Source organism: Caenorhabditis elegans, chromosome IV, assembly GCF_000002985.6.
Source record: "Caenorhabditis elegans chromosome IV".
NCBI classification, from domain to species: Eukaryota; Metazoa; Nematoda; class Chromadorea; order Rhabditida; family Rhabditidae; genus Caenorhabditis; species Caenorhabditis elegans.
Window position 1 is genome coordinate 10,981,895 of NC_003282.8, and position 18,543 is coordinate 11,000,437.

Here is an 18,543-nt window from a genome sequence, read left to right on the forward strand (position 1 = left end):
AAAACTTCAGAACTCTTGATATACGCTGATTACCCCTCTCCAAAAACTGAACTCTACACACCTTATTATTAAAATAGTATTGCCCTTTTTTCCCTTGCTTTTCTCCAAAAATTCCTTATAAGTACATTGTCATTACTTTTTTTTGTAGAAAAATATACATGTCTATTTTTCAGAATGTTTGCCTATGACCGTCTGGCACTCGATCTGGCCGTCTTTAACTTGAAAGATGTTGATTCGGGAAATTCGTCGTCAAGCGAAAGATCATCACCGCCAACACGTATTATGTCACAGGTGAGATTTTTTTTCGTTTGAACTTTACGTTCACTGATCACAAATTGAAAAATTTAAATATATTTTTAAAATTTTTTCGAGATAGCCATATAGTAGTAGTACGTAACAGTTTTCAATTTCAAAAATTTGGTGGAAAGTTTTATTAAATGTAAATGAAGAAAAAAAATGATTATAGAAATATGAAATTTTGATTTAAAAAATCATTTTATTGATGAAAAAAACTTATCAGATAAGCGCTTATAGACCGCAATTTTTTTCAGAAATTAGAGTAATTATTCAATTTTTAGAAAGATTTTTTTGTCAGTGAGAAAATTTTTTCAAGCCACTCCTATAGTGCTCAAATATCATAAGAAAATGTTTAAATTTTTTATAATGTTTTCTTTCAAAAAGTGGTGAAAACTCAGTTTTCAGATAAAATAATTTAAACATAAGAAAACAACTTTTTTTAAATTTTAAAAGTAGAATAAAAATCTATGAAAATTAATTCAATGGTGTAATCCCTTAAGTCTCATCCTCATGCATCAGTTCCACTCTATAATTTCTAAAAGTAAACAAGGAAATGTACATATGTATATCTTTCCCCCGAGGAAAAAAGCAAAAACTGAATGAATATTTTCACTTCCTGATTGAAACATGTGGATCACGAATAATTTGTTTTTTTTTCAGGCTCAAAATATCAATGATGAGTCAGGTAGCAGCGGATATGGTAGTCCGACCCGAACACCTTTAGCGTCACCTTCAAATGATATATTCAGTTGTAAGTTTATTTTTCTTTATCATTGATAAGTTGAAAAAGCGAGAGTAATGCAAATTTTTTTGAACGATACTTTAATATTTTCTGCATTTTGCAGTCGAAAAAAAAACGAAATCCAAAAAATTGTAAAGAGCATTTAAATTTCAACGGAATAACATTTGATTTCAGCTGTGCTTCCGCTTCAAGTCCAACGAGCGTTTTCAGCACAAAGTCCAGAAGAAATCACTCGTCATTTTGGAGTTTCACCGAGTCCGCAGGCTGTGAAGCCTGTTCCAGAAGTTCAACAACAACGTGAACAAGCACAAGTTTCACAGACATCTGCTCAGGGTCTTGCTGCAGTAGATGGATTTTCGATGGCAGAAATTGCTGGTTTTGCAGAACTTTTGTCTTCTCCAAAGAAGGTTGGTGAGGGGATGAAAATTGAGGGAAATTTAGAATATTCTGTAGAAAATTTTAATTTTTGACTTGCAAATATGGAGATTAATATTTTATTTTATCGAAAAAACGTTTCAGACCCCTCCACCACGCTACCAGTGCCACATCTGCTACGCTACAGGACATCATTACATCTCCGACTGTCCACAGCGATTCAACACTCCATATGATGAGCTGACACCTTACCAAGGCAGAAAGAAGTGTTATGGAGAGTTCACTGTAAGTTTTGGAATTTCGATTCCATGTATGACTGTTAATGTTTCAGTGTCAACTGTGTAAACGCAAGTGGAACAGCCAAAACAGTGTTGCAAACGAACCACAAAGTTGTATAAAGTGTCATGTTCCAGTATTTCCACACAAACAAGTAAGTATTGAATTCGAAAGAAAATAGTGTCAGCTAATGAGTTTTCTGAATCTCGTGATAAGGAAAACATCTAGTAAACTTGAAGTGCTCTGCCAACTGTTGAGTGTCCTGATGATTCCATTAAGCTAGTTAAAGCGTAAATTTTAATCTCAATCCGAAGACGTTTGTGCAGTATGTTCGGCATTACCTCTATCGTTTAAAATAAATTTATGGTTAACAAAATTCACACATTAACAAACAGGCCCACCCATATCTTGGCATTTTTTCACTAAACAACCACATACAGTAACCCAAACATGCTAGTTTTGATTAACTGCTTTTCTAATTCAATCATTTATGAAGCGTTGACCAAATATAATATTACAATAATTCACAAATTGTTCACTTTGTTATGTTTTTAGTTACAGTCCAAAGGTGGCATTTACTCAATCTTTAGTTATCCCTAACTTTGAAATTCAACATGTAATTGTTTTTATATTTTAACTATTTGTATTTGAATTCAAATAATGTAAGGTTAAAACCAGCAGTGCTCGTTTCTCTCAAAAAGTAAATGTTTTTTTTTGAAATTTAGGAAATTTACCAAAACTTTAACGGTAAATTCGAAAAAAACTGAACATTTTTTGAAATATTCATGAACGAATGTCTGGTTTTAATTTTCCAAAGCTGAGAAATTACATTTAAAATTCTATAAAAATTATTCAACTTTATTTTTTTTTTTCAGTTGCCCGTAGAAAAAGCAGTGACACTTGGTCTCATCAAGGCTCAAAATGTCACAAAAGTAGCCCCAATTGGACACGGAAGACCTCCAGCACGGAAACACGAAGAGATATCACGTCGTCATTGATTTTATTGACAATGAAACAAAATAACATTCTCTAGTCGATATAGGAACCCATTTGTCCATCCTATTTGTATCATATTGTTTTCTTCACAAAATTTCTGCTAGATTTCTATGAAAATCAGAGAGCTTTCAATTCTTCTCCACTTTTTCTATTTTGTGTGTACATGTCGTTCCTAAACCATTTTCCCTTTCCCATCCCACACTTTCCATGCCGCCCGACCACTTTCTCAACTGTCTCCAGGTACTCTGTAAATTTCTGAATTTATTCATCCTGAAAAACTCTTTCTATATATTTGATGATCACTTTTATTTCTTCTTCATCTCTATACTCTTTGTCTGTGTAAAAATTTTATAATTGTTTTCTTTTCACCATTCACACCCCGGTCTTGTAATAATAAGTGTAGGTTTCAAGAGAGTAATAAAAGTGTATTGAGAATAAAACTTTAATTATATAGAAATCTTAAACACACCCACTTAGAAGTCTTGTTTTTTTTTCTATTTGAAATATATTTGAAATATATTTGAAATATATTTGAAATATTCTTAAAATTTTAAGTGAACCCAGAGAGTAAATTTATTAGTGAACTCAGAGAGTAAATTATTCTGGGAACACATAGATTAAAAAATTCGTTACCCCCCCCCCCCCCTACTATTTTTCGCGAAAATTTCCTCGTTCCCCCGCTTACAATTTTTTTTTCCAAAAAAATTCCTCGTTACCCCCCTTACAGATTTTTTTCAAAAAAAATCCTCGTTACTCTCTTTACGATTTTTTTTCCAAAAAATTCCTCGTTACCCCTTCTAAAATAGTACTGTAACGAAGCACTGTAATATTGGACCTAGAATGGAAACTTTAGAGCTAGTGAACTGCCAGAGTCACTATGTTTGGTGAACTGCCAGAGTCACAATTTTTGGTGAACAACCAGAGTCACTATTTTTAGTGAACTGCCAGAGTCACTATTTTTAGTGAACTGCCAGAGTCACTATTTTTGGTGAACTGCCAGAGTCGCTATGAAATATTGAAAACTGTCATCTTTTTTTTTTTGAAATTCAAAGCAGCGACTTATACACTGTAAAAAATAATATGAAAATTTGAAGAAGTTCTGTCCATTTTAAATTTATTGATAATCTAGACTTGAAATTCTAACCCGCTACAGTAAACCACCACACCTGCACATCATACCTGAAAAAAAGTTTTTTTTTCTGGCGCGCGCGCAGCACAATTTGTATTCTGTTTTTTGTGTGTGGCTCCTTTTTCATTTTCCTAAATTTTTGGCGTTTCAAAACCAATTTATCTATTTTTCCTGATAGTTGCAATTTGCCTATATTTTGTTAAATACTAATTCTTCCTTCATATATTTTTATCTAAAGTTTTGTATAATACTTTTTTTAAGACTAATTTTTTCAGCCGGAGGTCTCGATAAAATGTTGCGAGTTACTACAAGCATTAGAAAAACCACGAAAAATGCCGTTGGGCCAAGAACAAACCTGGAGGAAGTGTTGAATTGTATCGCTATGGCTGAAGACATTTACAACTACCTTGTTCATCACGAGAAGAAATATGTTCTTGACGACAGCTTCATAAATGGAGGAAATGTTAATTCTAAGATGCGCCGCATCCTTGTTGACTGGCTTATCCAAGTTCATCTTCGCTTCCACCTCACCCCTGAGACGCTTCACCTGACGATTTTCGTTCTGGATCGAATTATCGTGAAGAACATTGTCTCCAAGGCGGAATTCCAGCTTCTCGGTGTTGCAGCTTTGTAAGATCGTTTTTTTTGTAAAATTATAGATAATCTTTTGTAGATCAGAAAATTAACAATAGTTTTTATGCAATATTAATGATTTCAGGTTCGTTGCCTCCAAATTCGAAGATATTTACTTGCCAGACATCCTCGAATACGAGATGATCACTGATAACACATTCAGCAAGAAGCAGATAATGGCTATGGAACAGACCATCCTCAACGCCTTGAACTTTGACTTGTCCTGCCCATCTTCGCTTGTCTTCCTCCGCTGTATTTCAAAAACTCTCACAGAGAATGACGTCAATCCAATCGATAAGGAAGCGTTCTATTATGTGCACAATATCTCCAAGTGTCTCGGAGAACTCGCATTGCTCGATTCGGTCATGTCTACGGTTCCAAGGTCGCACGTTGCCAGTGCTTCGATGATCATCACTCTCAATGTTATCACCGTTGATGGAATTAATCCGAAGACTGCTGCATCGATGATTCGGTAGATTCAATTTTTTTCGAAAATTTTACAAGAATTTGTTTCAGCAAACAATTAGGAGCCTCCAAGCAAGATATTTATGATGCTATCGCTCTGCTCGCTCAAGTCGCATATAAAAACTTCAGACATCAGAAGCTTTGCGCCATTAGAGTAATATATTTTTACAAAATGTTTACTCAGTTTTGTTTTCAGGAAAAGTACCAGTCGAGCAAGTTTGGACGAGTATCCTACTTGATGACCGACGAAATCTTGGAGAAAATTCACCGGATGGGGCGCAACGTTGAGGCTTCAGAAGCTGAAACATCAGAAATGGAATGAGAACTATACTTCATCACCCAATACGTTCCTGTGTTCTGCTTGTTTCCCCATTGCACTTACCTTCGGCTTATATTCATGTACTTTTTCTGTTCCATTTCCCCAATCTTCGAAATCTCTAACACATCGTATCAAATCTTTTTCGCACCTTCTTTTGTATCTATCTCATACTAACTTATTTAGTCTTCACTCCTGTCCAAATCTGATATTTTAACTAGAATGAGCAAAAACTTGCTGATGAAATCTATGTGCTATTAAATAATGTTAAATGAAATAAGCATAAATCTTGTACTAAATTGTAGAAATTTACAACATTATTAAAACAACCAGATACAAGCTAATCTTGCATTAAATAGTTTATTTGCCTTTTTCTAAAAAATTAAAAAATTGGGAAAGTAATATTTTTTGAACAGCGCGCGTTTTCAAAACCGACGGCCACATTAAAAGCCTCTTCCATGCTTCGTGTAATCCGCGAGGACTATCATCATATTTATTTTTAGCACCTGGTGCGTTCCATTTTTTTCCTGAAAATTCGAGTGCTTGCGCAGATTTAAAAAATTTTTACTTAAAAGATGTCTTCATTTTTAAACGCTGAATTTTTATGTGCTTGGTAGTTTTCAAAAAACTAATAAAACTATTCAGCGTTTCTTAAAATCATATCAAGTTCAAAATTTCACTGACTGAGAGTTCCGATCAATAAGTTTTATAAACATCTCATTTTATTTCCTCCTCATAAATAAGTATTAATTAATAATTATTTTGAGTACATTTTCAGGTATCAATGGTGGAGGCACCGGGGACTTTTGTAGAGGTGAATGACACTCGAGTAATTATTGGAAAAGGACTGTCACTCGATTCAATTAAATTCCCTGATTTCCACATGTTCGACACAAACTGGAAAATGAAATTGCATGCCGAATGGAGCGAAGAACTTGGAACCGACGTAGTTTCGATCAAGCTTCGGCACCGGAGGAGAAATGTTGATGATATCTGGAGTATGGATGCAACAGTCAAAATTCATTTTGAACAAGACTGGCTGAAAGGCGAGGTACAAGTAGATTCCCAATTTTCGAATCAAGGTCAAGAAATTGAGATTCCCAACTGTGGAACGGTTGTGGGCAAATTAAATTCTTCAGAAATCCATCTCTGTGTTCACATATTTATGCAGGTAATTTTGAATGCATTTTCAAATTCATCTACGTTTTGTGAAAGTGTTCCAGATAAATCAGTCAAAAGGAATTCAACTTCGGAACTACATCGACTTCGCACGACCAATCCCCATTTTTTCAGACACTATAGTTCTGGTGGATGGCGTTAAATTCCATGTAAATCGAATGGTAAATTTGAACAACATTAAAATGAAATTCCAATACTATTATTTTAAAGATTCTCTCAATGGCTTCGCCTATCTTCTTGGAAGCATTTGTCACTAATTTCGATGAAAGATCCTTGGAGTTGTGCAATATCTCTGCGCCGGATTTTCGTCGAATTCTTAACATTATCTATCCACCTCATCTGCCTCCAAAGCAGTGGATCAAAGGTTTTTTGAATTAAAAATGTTGAATAAACCAGTTTTTTTCTAGAGAGTGATTTGGTTGAGCAATTCGAACACATTCAACGGATTCTTCGAATTGGAAAATCACTTCAAATTTCAATCGTGTTGGAAGTTGCTGACAAATGGCTGGTTAAATACGGGCGGCACAAATTAGGAGACACACTTCACTTGGCACAAGCGTTCGGGCTACGGGAGTTGATGGTGAGTGTTTTTTTTTTAATTTATTATCAGGTGATGAATTGAAACAATTTCAGGGCTCCAAACTTGCCAAGATGCGATCTTTAGAAGAAATAAAGAAATGCCAAGACCAAATTCAAGTATTAAGTTGCAAGACGAAAGCCCTGATTCTGGACCGCATTCTAAGCACTCTGTAGACCTGCACACGTTATTCATAATTCTAATCACGTCATTATTTTTTTAAAAGAAGCTTCTATCAGCTTTATATCGCAAAGATCCTCACCAAACAATCTGTCATATTTTTACCATGCTTACTGTACCATTGTTATTCACATCGTTTTAATAATGAAATTTGTTCTATTTTCATTACAGAAAGTTAGAATTGCAACATATGTAGTTCAAAATGTTCAGAAGAGACAGCTGACAAGTTCTTGTGTGTTCGAAAGTGTGCAATTAATGCAGTGTAATTTGAGTGCTCGAGTAGATTCATTCAATGATAAGACATGAACTTTGTTAAATTTCAATTTCGCGGTTTGTCTCCAATTTCGAATTTTATTCGAAATAATATTAGTTGCTGTATTATTATTTCATCTCAAAAATAAAAAAAATGTGTATATATTTAATCCTCTAGAATAAAATTTAAAATGCTTATCAATTGATGAATATTATTGTTTATTGTCTACCAATTTCTATATTACACATAGTTTCCCGCCTGCGCGATAGATCCTCCGTTGAGATCTCATAAGAGCTCATTTGCCTTTGAGAACAAACATTCTGATCTTTTCACTCTCTCAATCTCTCAATTTCTTTTCCTTTTTCTATTCGATTTGTATAACAATACCCTAATCCATCGAATATTAAATTTCAAAGAAATGTGCCGAAATCTTTTCGTGAAACCTGTTATAGTCTCTATAGAAATTTTAAATTTCAAAATTTGTGTCAGAATTGTGTCAACTTCTCAAAGAGTTCTCGAAAGTATGTCTTTCCATTTTGAAATCTTTTTCTTCTTTCTATCTCTAACTCTATTCTACTTTCATTATCTCTGGGTTTTCTTACCAATTTGTCATCGGTAATACAATTAAATCCTCCTTCTTCACTCTTTTACAAGAAGAAGGGAGGTATGGAAGATGGATGAGCTTCACGAAATAGAGCAACTCGCAACATATATGGACTTTTTTCTCTTTGAATATTTTCATTTTCATCGGAGTTCTTTCTTCTATTGTTGTAGGCCTGAATATGGTTTGAAATTTGAAGTTATTATTTTCTGTTCCAATGATAGATTCAAAAACTTCAGAAAGTTTTTTTGGATATTTGCAGTGCACCATATTATCATTTTTTCAAAAGAATAAACTACCAAATACCTTCGAAGTTCTTATAGAATAGAATGTAGAATATAAGTTTGGGAAAATTCATGCTGGAGCCCTCGTTTTTAAAAAACAGTGGAAAATAATTTTGGTAGATCTATACAACTAATTACAAGTTGTTTTAACTTGTAAATGCTTTATCATTTCATAGATGGCAGAAATATCGCCTAACTTTGAAATATTAGGTACTTGGTATAAATCTTTTAAAAAAAGTCTATATTCTCAGCATTCCTGCCAAACTTTAACAACTTCATGCCAAATTTTGGCAACTTCTTGCCACACATTTGTAATTTTCTGACAATTTTTTTCTGTTGAGAAGCTCACCTAATAGCTAACTGCTATGGACTTGTCAACTGATTTGAAAATATTTTTATAAATTAAACAGTTGTTGCGAGAAAATATAGTTGAAAATTTGGTAGCCCGTTTTCAGTGTATTTTTTAACTTCAAATAATAGATATTTTCTTTCTAGGTGAATATTGCATTTTTCATAGTTTTCGGTTCAAGAAAGCTTTCTGCGTATGAAACGATTTTAATTGACTTCATCTGTTGTGTTCAACATGCTAATTTCATATTCTCTGTATCTTCTTCTCCCTCTTACCCATTTGACCTCCCGTGCAATTTCTTATTATGCTCATATGCCGAAAGTATCTTTTAATTAATCTTCTTCCTACTACTTTCTTGAAAGTCCACTTACACTTTCAAGCGTTTCCTTTCATATTTTCACTTCTTCCATCTTCACACTGTTTAGCTAAATCAAAATTGTATCAACTTTCAGATCAAATTCGAAGTTCAAAAGAATGTGAAAATCAAATAAAATGACACTAAAGTCTCCGAGTTGTCTCATTTTTCTCCTTTTATTCTTATTTTCTTCAACTGTGAACTCTCAAAAATTAGCTGTAGTGGTGATTGATGGACTAGCTGCAAACACATTTTATAAATTTTCCCACTTATCAGTTTTTCGGACTTTTGAAGAAGAAGGAGTTTGGTCGACAAAAGTGTTCCCGGTTTTTCCAACTTTTTCGATATCCAATAGGCATTCTTTGTTAACCGGTTTGTTTTTTTCTTTTATTTGTACAGAAATTGAAAATCTAATAATCTACCGCACGAATTGATTTGGTTGGATCACGCTTCCAGGAATATGTTTATGGCACTTGAAAGTTTTTAATAAACCGATTTTTTAAAGAAATATTTCGACATTTTCAGTACTAGATTATTTTAATAACAGTAATAGGAAAACGGCAGCCGCAAAATACCCCAGTCCTGCCATAAAGTTTTATCGCGTCGAAACCCATCCGAAAAATTTTGAATTACAATAAATTAGAACTGGGCTTCGCCAGTTATTTTAAATGGAGCAAGGCAAAACTGAATTTAAATCTGCAAAAAAACGGAAAGAATTATAGGTAAATTTCCGATTTTAGAACTATGGACTATCTAGTTAAAATAAAACGTATCCGATTCTATAACTTCATACAATTATTTAAATTTCTAGGAACCCTTCCACGACGACATGGAATCATTGGAGATTATATTAATAATTGGAAAGACAATCTGAAATTTCAAAACTTCACTGCTGATTCGGATTTTTCGAGAGATTGGTGGTCAATTGATCCAATTTATATATCTGCCCTTCGGTCATCTGCATCCGTTGCAATGTTCTTCTTTCCGGAATGTGACGTGGATTGGGACGTGGCACCACAAATATGCGTTCCACCAAGAACTGATGGAAAAACATTTGCAGACGAGTCACAAGCAAAACGAGTTATTCAGGCGACTAGGTCGGTTGTCGAAGACTCCACAATTATCTTTTAAGAACAATTGTTTCACAAATGCTCTATTTTCAGAGAACACGATCTAACTCTCATCTACCATCCATGGATTGGAGAAGAAATTCGCCGAAAAGGTGTTCATCACACAAATGAAAAACATTCGAAAGAGGTTCTTCGCTTTGCTCAAAGCCTGGAACGATTGACGGCACAAGCACGAGAGCGTGTCGATTTGAATGTGATTGTTGTATCGACACACGGATTTATTGATGTTCCACGGAAGAATATTAGGTGATATATTTAAAAATTGTCAATTTTTTAGAGTAGTTTTCAAAATATTAATGCATTGTGTACTGCAATAAGTAACACAAACCATTAAAAACTTTGAACGGAACAGGTAAGTAATCTAAGTGATGCGCATAAATATGAACAATTATTATATTTGATTTCAATTTATAGTCAGGCTAAAGTTTTGAAATCGTGAATAAAAATATTTTATCTATCGAATATACTTTTTTTTTGATTTTCTGGGTGGACCATTCCCTAGTAAGACTCTATGAGTCAAAAGTTAAGAAACGGTAATAGTCTATACTTAGTCTATGCTTAGGCAATATGTCAGTTTGCTCTATGCTACAAAATTTTTAGTTTTCCAATTGCCTGACTGAAATGATAAGTTGACTTCCAAACCACCAAATTTCTATATCCAACAGTTACAGAGTAATGGATGAGTATGTGCCAATGGAACTAATCGAAACAACTGTGGGAAGTGGTGCAATCAAACAATTACAAGTGAAAAAAGGAAAAACTCACCAAGTCTACAGTCAACTTCATGATCATAATCCAATTCCAAATGTTCATGTTTATTACACAACACCAAAATCTGGGAACTTACCAGATCATTATCATTTCAAGAAAAGCGATATTGTAGCTGATCTTGTTCTTCTTGCTGATCCTGGATATGCGGTGGTTACTGTAAGTAACTTACTGATCAAATCACTGTACGATGTATTCCTTTTCAGAAAGACGAGAAAAAACAATTTCCAAAACCAAAACTGCAAGAAATAACTGCTGCAATTGATGGGTATAACAATGAATTGCCTGATGTATTGGGAGTCTTTTTAGGTTATGGACCAGGTCAGTTATGAGTAAACTAGAATTACACTTGTGTTTAGACTTAACTACAGTAGTTTTAAATTTGGATTATATCTGTTACGTAGTTTCTTATAAATCGAAGCCACGCCCTGTTACGTAGTTGTTTTTGGGTTTTTCAAAGTCAGCATGAGATTTGAGGTTAATCAACAGCTTATCAACCTTATTCAAGATGCACCAGGAGATTAGAAATTTAGAAATGGTATTTAAAAGAACAGTTCAGTGGTGCTAATGTGACCAAAAAACACTAATAAAAATTGAAAATTGTATTCCTCAAAAAAATCCGAATTTTTCGAAAATTTGACAAGAAATTTGATAATTTTTCGAAAATTTGACAACAGCCTGTTTAAATAAGAGTCATCTAGTGTGGCATTAATACAGATGGTCATTTTAGTACAATTAAATATTCTCGCTACTCCATCTTTTAAAGGCATTTTTAAAATGATTTTTGTTCAAACAGTCTAGTAAAAATTTGGAAAAGTACAATTAAAATGAAAAAAAAAAAAAAATTTTAAATGAAATTTGTTTCCAGTTCAGAAATGTATTCCGATGTTTGAGTTGTATTTGTTTACTTACTGAAGAAAAATACTCCACTAGGACACAAAAAGCATGCGTGTTATGGCAGGCGTAACTTGAAGTAAGGTCTATGCCGTTTTGTGGCAAACCTAAGCCCTAGTTGTCCGAAAATTCAAAAATAATCTGATCCGATCCGGATCAGTGAAGTAATTTTTATCTCTGTGCGCCATGTCAATAATTTCTTTTTTAGCGTTCCGCGTCGGCTTCCGAAAAGGACCAATACAATTGTTTGATGTGTATTCTCTAATGTGTTCACTGTTATCAATTGAAGAATCATGTAATCATACACCGGGTCGGATACTTCGAATCGATGACGTACTCACTTCAGATGCTCGGGTATCTATTCGAAATCCCATTTCATTAATATCAACTGTTTTTTCTGTAATTCTTGTTATTCTGTTTTCTGTTGTTAGATCCGTTTATTAGATTGTAAAACATAAAATAAATTTTAAAAAAGTGTTCATGATCTAGATCACCGCAGTTAAGATGCATTTATCACATCTTCAGAATTAAGGATAAAATCATCGAAACTGCAGGGATCCAAAAATTGAACTTATTTTTCAAACTTGCCTGGAATCAATCGAATACATAGAAGACTGTGACTATCTCATTGCTCTCTGCCTATTTATAGTTTATCCTAAATGGGCGGAGTTTGTTTTACAGTACGTACATAAAGAGGGGTTATTTGCATAATCTCTAGGTCCCAACTCGGACGATCATACAAATTTATGGAAATTTTATAAAGTGTTTAGTGTACAACGCGGTGCCTAGCCTCTGCCGTCTACTCAACTTGGCCTGCCTACCTATTTTTGACAATACACATGTACTTGATAATAATCTTGTGCACAAAAAGTAGAAGTAGTGTATGAAAGTGGGAGAGATATCTCGAGAATGAGTGGATTATTATAAAATTATGGGCGGAGTTTCTGGGGCTCTCGGTGGTGCAATGAGAACGTCGTACTAATGAACTGATATTGGACTGAGTTTTGAATTTTAGAAGAGATATTTGGAAGTTGAGACTGACTGAGAAGGTATGAAAAGTTAATTAAAAGTGGAGAAATTGGAGATGTTGCCTTTTTAAGCTCAAAATGGCCTAAAACTACCGAATTTTCGATGAGCTGCTCTGAAAATTTCTCAAAAAAAGTTATGGTGGTTCCACGTTTTGGAAAAAGGCTTATTTTCAGCTGAAATCTCACATTTTTCCCATAGGTGGATTTTATATTTGATTTCAGAATTTGTATCTTACGCCTGCAATAACATGCATGCTTTTTTCCAGAAATTGATAACTCTTGAATCTATACGATAAATCAACATAGAAAATAATTGGAAATTGCGTTTCAAAACATTTTATAAAAACCTTAAAAGTCTTGGGAAAGCTTAGAAATGTCAAAAGACATGTGCATTTTCATATCACATGGAAAAATTTTAGTAAATAAATTTTTCGTTATACAACTTTGAGCATGCTTGCTAGTTGTAAAATGTGTTGTAAGGCTTCACCAGGGATCAATTCAACACATTTGTAGAAAAATTTCAAACATTTCGTGCGTCACTTTTTTTATAAGCTCTACCGTATACCGTGTGGAAAATTTAAACATCTTTCCACAATTTTTGAATAAATCTCGGATTTATTTATGTCAAATACCGAGATAAGTTTCTTTCACAAAGAATGCTTACGTGAATGTACGTGGCTTATCTTTCGACTCTAATCAAAGTTATGGACTTCCTCATGATTTTGATCCGCTTTTTCTCCTAAAATACCGACAAAAAACCGTGACGGAAATCCGATAGTGACGTCAATAGATAGACTGAAAATATTTCGACAAGCGAGGAGTGTGGGGCTTTGTATGGCTATCTCGGGAGCAAACACACATACACTGCTCGCCGAGCACATCTCCATGGTTCCGAAAGTAATCACCTGCTTGAAGCGAAGAGGAGGTGCATATACATATGAGTTGAAGGGAAACAAGAGGAGATAACATTTCGTAAATAGAGGTTATGGAGAAAATTGATTGTCTCTGTCTCTCGACTTTATATTGTGTCTAACTATTATTATTGAACGAAGAAGTGATGGTTGTCAATAGAAACGGACTGCTACGAGAAGAAATCCCTCGGGTAAAGTCTCAAGGTGTCGTTGTCGATGGAAGCGAGCTCACAAATTAGTATAGTAGGAGAGTTATAAAAAATGGAAATATGAAGGGAAGATATCAAAAACTTTGTTGGAAAACTGTGACTGCAATAGAAAATTGAATAACCTCAAAACAAAAATCTCAAGAAAATGCTCGTGTTCTATGCTGACCTGTTTGATATCGGACAAGTGATTTTCCAAAGAAAATAATCTATAGAATTTCTTGAATTAAACCCTGATAAATCCACTAACGAAAGATAAAACTCACGAGAATTTTTCAAAAGTTGAACTATTTTTGTGTTATAGACTAACTTTAACAAGTGTCTACAATTTTTAGTATTGTGCTTTTGTGCTAGCATGAAACTATGTGCTAAACGTTGTAAGATAAATCATGTGTATCTCTATGTACGTTATGATGTAAAATTGTATGAACTTTAGATTCAGATAATCAAATTTCTAAAATTTGCGATTTCAAGGTACCACTTCTTCTAAGACCGTGGCGAGAGTTCTTCACCTATTATGTACCTCATTTCAACGTAATCAATTGTCTATTTTTATATTCAAAATTAACCGAGATAGCATTAAAGTGGAGCAATAGGGTGCAACACTAATAGAGAATATAAGCTAACTCTCAGAAACGGTGATTTCAAAAATAAGTAAAATGAGTTCAATTTCAGACAAACAAGACTGAAACTAAAAAAATTGGCCAAGAAATTTCAATTAAAAAAAATATAAAAATTATGTTAAAAGAAAACGAAAAATCAACGAAGAAGCTCAAGAATGGGAACAACTATAATGACGAAACAAATGAGGCTTCTCCGAGATTAGAAAATTATCTGTTATTGGCAATATGAATTGTCATTTTATGATTTACGACTTGGTTTTTGAGTTTTTATCCAATTCGCCTTTATACTATTTTTAATACTTTCATATAAACATCTGCCTTCTTCCTATGTTAAATATGGAATGTGCAAGGGTCGTCACTTTTTGCGCAAAAAGTGTCACAAAAAATTAAAAAAGTTTGGTGTGCACTTTCGTGTCTAACTTTGCTGTACCTGCACATTTTTCAATTTTCTTTTTTGTAGGAAATAGAGAATCGCTTTTTCTATCTGTCTATCTAAATGGTTATTTGATTTGATTCTATCTTTTAAGAGAAATTTTTGATGAAACACGAAAAAATCACTTTTTTCGCGTGTCGTGTTGCTTTTTTTGCACACGTTTAGAGGTCATAGTATAAAATGTTTGAGATAAGGTAACTGTATATCTGGGATTGTTAAAAATGTTTAGTTTTTGCAATTTCATCAATTTTGAACTGAGTTATGATGATTTGAAAATCGAACTCAAAAAATCCCAGAATTTCGAAAATTGCGTTGAAAACATGTTTAACGTTCGTATTTGTGTTTTATTTTACATTATCAAATGTAAATTTTAACGTAGATTCCGTTTTTCTAAATAGTTTTCTCATTATCCAACCGGAAAGTTACGAAAAAAGCATAAATTGACGATTTTTCAATGAAACTGTGCGCATTCCGCCTTTTGTTTTTGGTGTGCAAATTAGTGATTTTTGAGATTCTTTCGCCTATAAGTCGGTCAGTTTGGCACTTTTTGGGGTAAATTTTTCGAAAAACGTATTTTTCAGGAAATTCACTCTTCAAAAATATACTTTTTTTTACAAAAAAGTCAAAAATAACTTCAGAAATCGCAAATTTCATGATTTTCTCAAAATAATGACGTTTTTGCTGGAAAAATAAAAAATTTTCCACTACCGAATGGGATTTTATGTTAAATTCGTAATTAGTACATAAATACCAAATGCAAGCTGAAAGACAGCTCTCTACGACCATTTTCCACGATTTTAGTTTATTTAATTTTTGACCACGAAATTTCAGTTTCCCTCTTTTCCTGGACCAGTTTTTCACTGAAATGTGAATGTTATGTCCTAAATCTTATTTTTTTGCTATGAGAAGCGAGACAAACCAAAAAATTTTAGTCTTGAGTTCCTCGAGCCGCGTTCCTGAAGTTGTAGGCTTCAAGCCTTGCTCAGAAAGCTCAAAAGTTCATTCTTGACCAATTTTTAAATTTTCAAATGCTATAATATTCTACTTTTAACGCTGATTTCAAGTATATACTTTTCTTTTTCCAATTCCTATTATGAGCTGAGTTACGGCGCTTTCAAGTTTCAGCAATGCCCGCCCGCCCCCCTCTTTCCTCCCCTTTCTCTTGCCTCATCCCTCTCATGCATAGGGTGGCTGTAATATGGTCTCTAATTACTGTTACAGGATCCGATATGTATATTTTACGACATATCTCTTAATAGAAGAACAATAGACATCGCCACATTTGTTTTTGTAAGAGGTCCCCAATGGGCTGTAAAACAGTCTATCCACCTTTCTTCCTGCAAGAAAGGAGGTAATGTAGAGACTGTTCATTTATTGTAATTGAGGGGTTGAAAATTATTATTTTAATTTTCAAATAAAAATACATTAAAATTTTTTTTTTTATTTTAAAATAAAAAATCCTTTTTAATTTTAAAATAAAACATTTTTTAATTTTGAGGTCTGCTTTCTTCGCGGGGACAGAGCGCCGTAGGCGCTCTTAATCTAAATTATAGGCAGAGCAGGCCGAAGGCCTGCTATGCCAGTAGGCTTTAACTGCCGGGTCAGAGCGCCGCAGGCGCTCTGAATCTAAATTACAGGCAGAGCAGGCCGTAGGCCTGCTATGCCAGCCTGCTTTTACTGCCGGGACAGAGCGCCGCGGGCGCTCTGAATCTAAATTACAGGCAGAGCAGGCCGAAGGCCTTCTATGCCAGCCTGCTTTTACTGCCTGGTCAGAGCGCCGCAGGCGCTCTAAATCTAAATTGTGTACTGCAGGGAGACATTAAATATTTTTAAAACAGTAAAAACAAACACACAGGTTCGAGGCGAAGCCGAGAACCTGCGCCAGCTACCTAATCTGGTAGAGGAAGCAACGCAGGCCGCAGGCCTGCGGTGCGAGACCAAAAACAATGCCAAGCGCACGTTCGAGGCGAAGCCGAGAACCCGCGCCAGCTAGCGGACTCGCCCCAACCCCACCTCTACTAGCGGGCCCCATAGGGCCCGCTAGTCTGTCCCTTTAACTTTTAATTCTCACATTCTCATTCTTCAACATGTGTGTTAAATGTGTGAAAAAAGAAAACGAAAAACTCAAAATGCACATTGATCATAATTGCAGGTATCGGTGAAAAGGCTGAAATATTGAACAACTGAAACCATGGAAACTGAAAATGTGGGAAGGAACAAATGAATTTTCGTTTCAGAGATTTCGAGCTCATTTCTCTGAAGCTTATTGACTTCCTTGCATTATTCTGTCACCATTTTAAAGGTTTTCTTTGTTTCAGGTTGTTGATATATATAATATTTTTCGTAAATCTTTCCGTTGTTGCAAGAGCAGAAATCTGGTTGATTTTTGAATTTTACACTATTCAAAGTTTAGTCGGTACCATCAAGCTTTCTAAAAATGTTTTCTTCAACCTCAATATCCCTATTTCATTTTTCGGAGCTTAGGACGATTTTCAAGATTAACATTATTTTCAAACATTTTCTGATGGGATCTGACTTGGCTCAACCTGAAAATATCAAAAAACTTAATATTGATAAAATGTAGCAAAATATTTTTCAATTACTATACAACAATCTCTTCAGAAACTTAATGGATGTAGGGTCCTCACGTAAAGTTTTTGTTTTAAGTTTGTTGTGTTCTCGGTCGCAAATTTGAACAAATAAATGTCAAGTTACACTCTGAAACCTTGAATAACAATTACCAAACATCGGTTACTAGTTTTTTAAAAGTTTTTCTCCTGAAAACAATTTTGCAAAAAAAGTCATGTGAATCAAAAACCAAAAAAACCAGAAAGTCCAGGTTCCAGCTGTGCGACGTAACAGTATTAAAAATAGCCACAAGTGATCATCAATTTTCCTGCGGTTTTCCAATTTTATCCCATTTTTTGATAGGCATGCCTTTCTGTATCAAATACAAAATTTTGATGATTTGAGTGACAGGCGGTACCGTGAGAAAGCGAGGAGCGAAAGACAGCTGGTAGTAGATGGACATCTGTCTTCGAAGCGGCCTACAATCCCGATTAGTAGGGCACCTGGTTCCTTTCGATTTATTTATTTTTGCATTAGAGTATGAGTTTCTGTTTCTGTATATTTCCACTTAAATTATAAATTTGAAGATCAAACTGAATTCCCGTTCCAAATATACTTTTTTGAGTTCCAGCAGAATTATAGCTTGTTCAAAAGCGCTATTTGTTTTTTCGAAAAGCTCGCCTTCAAGGCATGCAAGCGTGCCTTCTGCCTACACGAGTGCCTACGTTCAATATAATTTTGAAAACTGTTTATATTTCAAAAGATGCATGCAAAAATTTTTTAGTTATTTTAGTCGTATGTTTGAAATTTCAGTCACTTCAGAAATTGGAGGTTTGATTCATGTTTTGTTCACTATCAGCTATAGAACTACCTAACAAAAATTTCATTTCCGGTTTTGTTATAAATCCAAATTTCTTCCTAAACTATGTACAACGATTTTTCTTCTTTTTTTTCACTATTTTTTTTCAAAAGTCT

General features: G+C 34.2%; 4 protein-coding genes and 2 non-coding genes across 8 annotated transcripts; 4 read left to right on the plus strand and 2 right to left on the minus strand.

The window, feature by feature from the left end:
• The first annotated feature begins 166 nt into the window (after positions 1 to 166).
• Y43E12A.2 (3CxxC-type domain-containing protein) lies at positions 167 to 3,137 on the plus strand. The gene is made up of 6 exons (NM_069645.8): positions 167 to 291; positions 958 to 1,048; positions 1,214 to 1,446; positions 1,559 to 1,699; positions 1,746 to 1,844; positions 2,566 to 3,137. The coding sequence occupies exons 1-6, from the start codon at positions 175 to 177 to the stop codon at positions 2,686 to 2,688; spliced, it is 804 nt and encodes a 267-aa protein (NP_502046.2). The 5' UTR covers positions 167 to 174; the 3' UTR covers positions 2,689 to 3,137.
• A 953-nt stretch (positions 3,138 to 4,090) lies between these two features.
• Positions 4,091 to 5,532, plus strand: cyb-2.1 (G2/mitotic-specific cyclin-B). The gene is made up of 4 exons (NM_069646.8): positions 4,091 to 4,445; positions 4,534 to 4,920; positions 4,965 to 5,067; positions 5,110 to 5,532. Exons 1-4 carry the CDS (start codon positions 4,108 to 4,110, stop codon positions 5,233 to 5,235), a joined length of 954 nt encoding a protein of 317 aa, NP_502047.1. The 5' UTR covers positions 4,091 to 4,107; the 3' UTR covers positions 5,236 to 5,532.
• A 468-nt stretch (positions 5,533 to 6,000) lies between these two features.
• Positions 6,001 to 7,327, plus strand: Y43E12A.3 (BTB domain-containing protein; the record flags this gene model as incomplete). Of its 3 annotated transcripts, NM_001306931.3 has the most annotated exons (6): positions 6,014 to 6,280; positions 6,326 to 6,400; positions 6,453 to 6,569; positions 6,619 to 6,772; positions 6,816 to 6,988; positions 7,042 to 7,161. In NM_001306931.3, 6 exons carry the CDS (start codon positions 6,014 to 6,016, stop codon positions 7,159 to 7,161), a joined length of 906 nt encoding a protein of 301 aa, NP_001293860.1. The 3 variants fall into 3 exon arrangements, 2 of the variants coding, with proteins under 2 accessions (NP_001255525.1, NP_001293860.1); NM_001268596.3 differs by having other exon boundaries at positions 6,001 to 6,400; positions 7,042 to 7,327; NR_056599.1 differs by having other exon boundaries at positions 6,014 to 6,400; positions 6,445 to 6,569.
• A 1,057-nt stretch (positions 7,328 to 8,384) lies between these two features.
• On the minus strand, positions 8,385 to 8,534 carry Y43E12A.5. Its single transcript, NR_056600.1, has one exon. It is a non-coding gene; the product is annotated as an Unclassified non-coding RNA Y43E12A.5 (non-coding RNA).
• Positions 8,535 to 9,104: 570 nt separating this feature from the next.
• F13H10.5 (glycerophosphocholine cholinephosphodiesterase) lies at positions 9,105 to 12,271 on the plus strand. Its single transcript, NM_069648.5, has 6 exons — positions 9,105 to 9,379; positions 9,819 to 10,104; positions 10,171 to 10,383; positions 10,809 to 11,064; positions 11,112 to 11,226; positions 12,008 to 12,271. The coding sequence occupies exons 1-6, from the start codon at positions 9,145 to 9,147 to the stop codon at positions 12,241 to 12,243; spliced, it is 1,341 nt and encodes a 446-aa protein (NP_502049.2). The 5' UTR covers positions 9,105 to 9,144; the 3' UTR covers positions 12,244 to 12,271.
• Positions 12,272 to 12,274: 3 nt separating this feature from the next.
• On the minus strand, positions 12,275 to 12,372 carry mir-232. Its single transcript, NR_002383.2, has one exon. It is a non-coding gene; the product is annotated as a pre-microRNA mir-232 (primary transcript).
• Between the last annotated feature and the right edge of the window lie 6,171 nt (positions 12,373 to 18,543).

What these genes read in the sequence shown, in the direction of transcription:
- Y43E12A.2 (NM_069645.8), top strand. Translation starts at nt 175, where the DNA reads ATGTTTGCCTATGACCGTCTGGCACTCGATCTGGCCGTCTTTAACTTG. An exon ending in TTTTGTCTTCTCCAAAGAAG is followed by an intron (nt 1,447 to 1,558) that starts GTTGGTGAGGGG and finishes AAAACGTTTCAG; the next exon opens with ACCCCTCCACCACGCTACCA. An exon ending in CAGTATTTCCACACAAACAA is followed by an intron (nt 1,845 to 2,565) that starts GTAAGTATTGAA and finishes TTTTTTTTTCAG; the next exon opens with TTGCCCGTAGAAAAAGCAGT.
- F13H10.5 (NM_069648.5), top strand. Translation starts at nt 9,145, where the DNA reads ATGACACTAAAGTCTCCGAGTTGTCTCATTTTTCTCCTTTTATTCTTA. An exon ending in CGAGTTATTCAGGCGACTAG is followed by an intron (nt 10,105 to 10,170) that starts GTCGGTTGTCGA and finishes CTCTATTTTCAG; the next exon opens with AGAACACGATCTAACTCTCA. An exon ending in CTGGATATGCGGTGGTTACT is followed by an intron (nt 11,065 to 11,111) that starts GTAAGTAACTTA and finishes ATTCCTTTTCAG; the next exon opens with AAAGACGAGAAAAAACAATT.
- cyb-2.1 (NM_069646.8), top strand. Translation starts at nt 4,108, where the DNA reads ATGTTGCGAGTTACTACAAGCATTAGAAAAACCACGAAAAATGCCGTT. An exon ending in CTTCTCGGTGTTGCAGCTTT is followed by an intron (nt 4,446 to 4,533) that starts GTAAGATCGTTT and finishes TAATGATTTCAG; the next exon opens with GTTCGTTGCCTCCAAATTCG. An exon ending in AGAAGCTTTGCGCCATTAGA is followed by an intron (nt 5,068 to 5,109) that starts GTAATATATTTT and finishes TTTTGTTTTCAG; the next exon opens with GAAAAGTACCAGTCGAGCAA.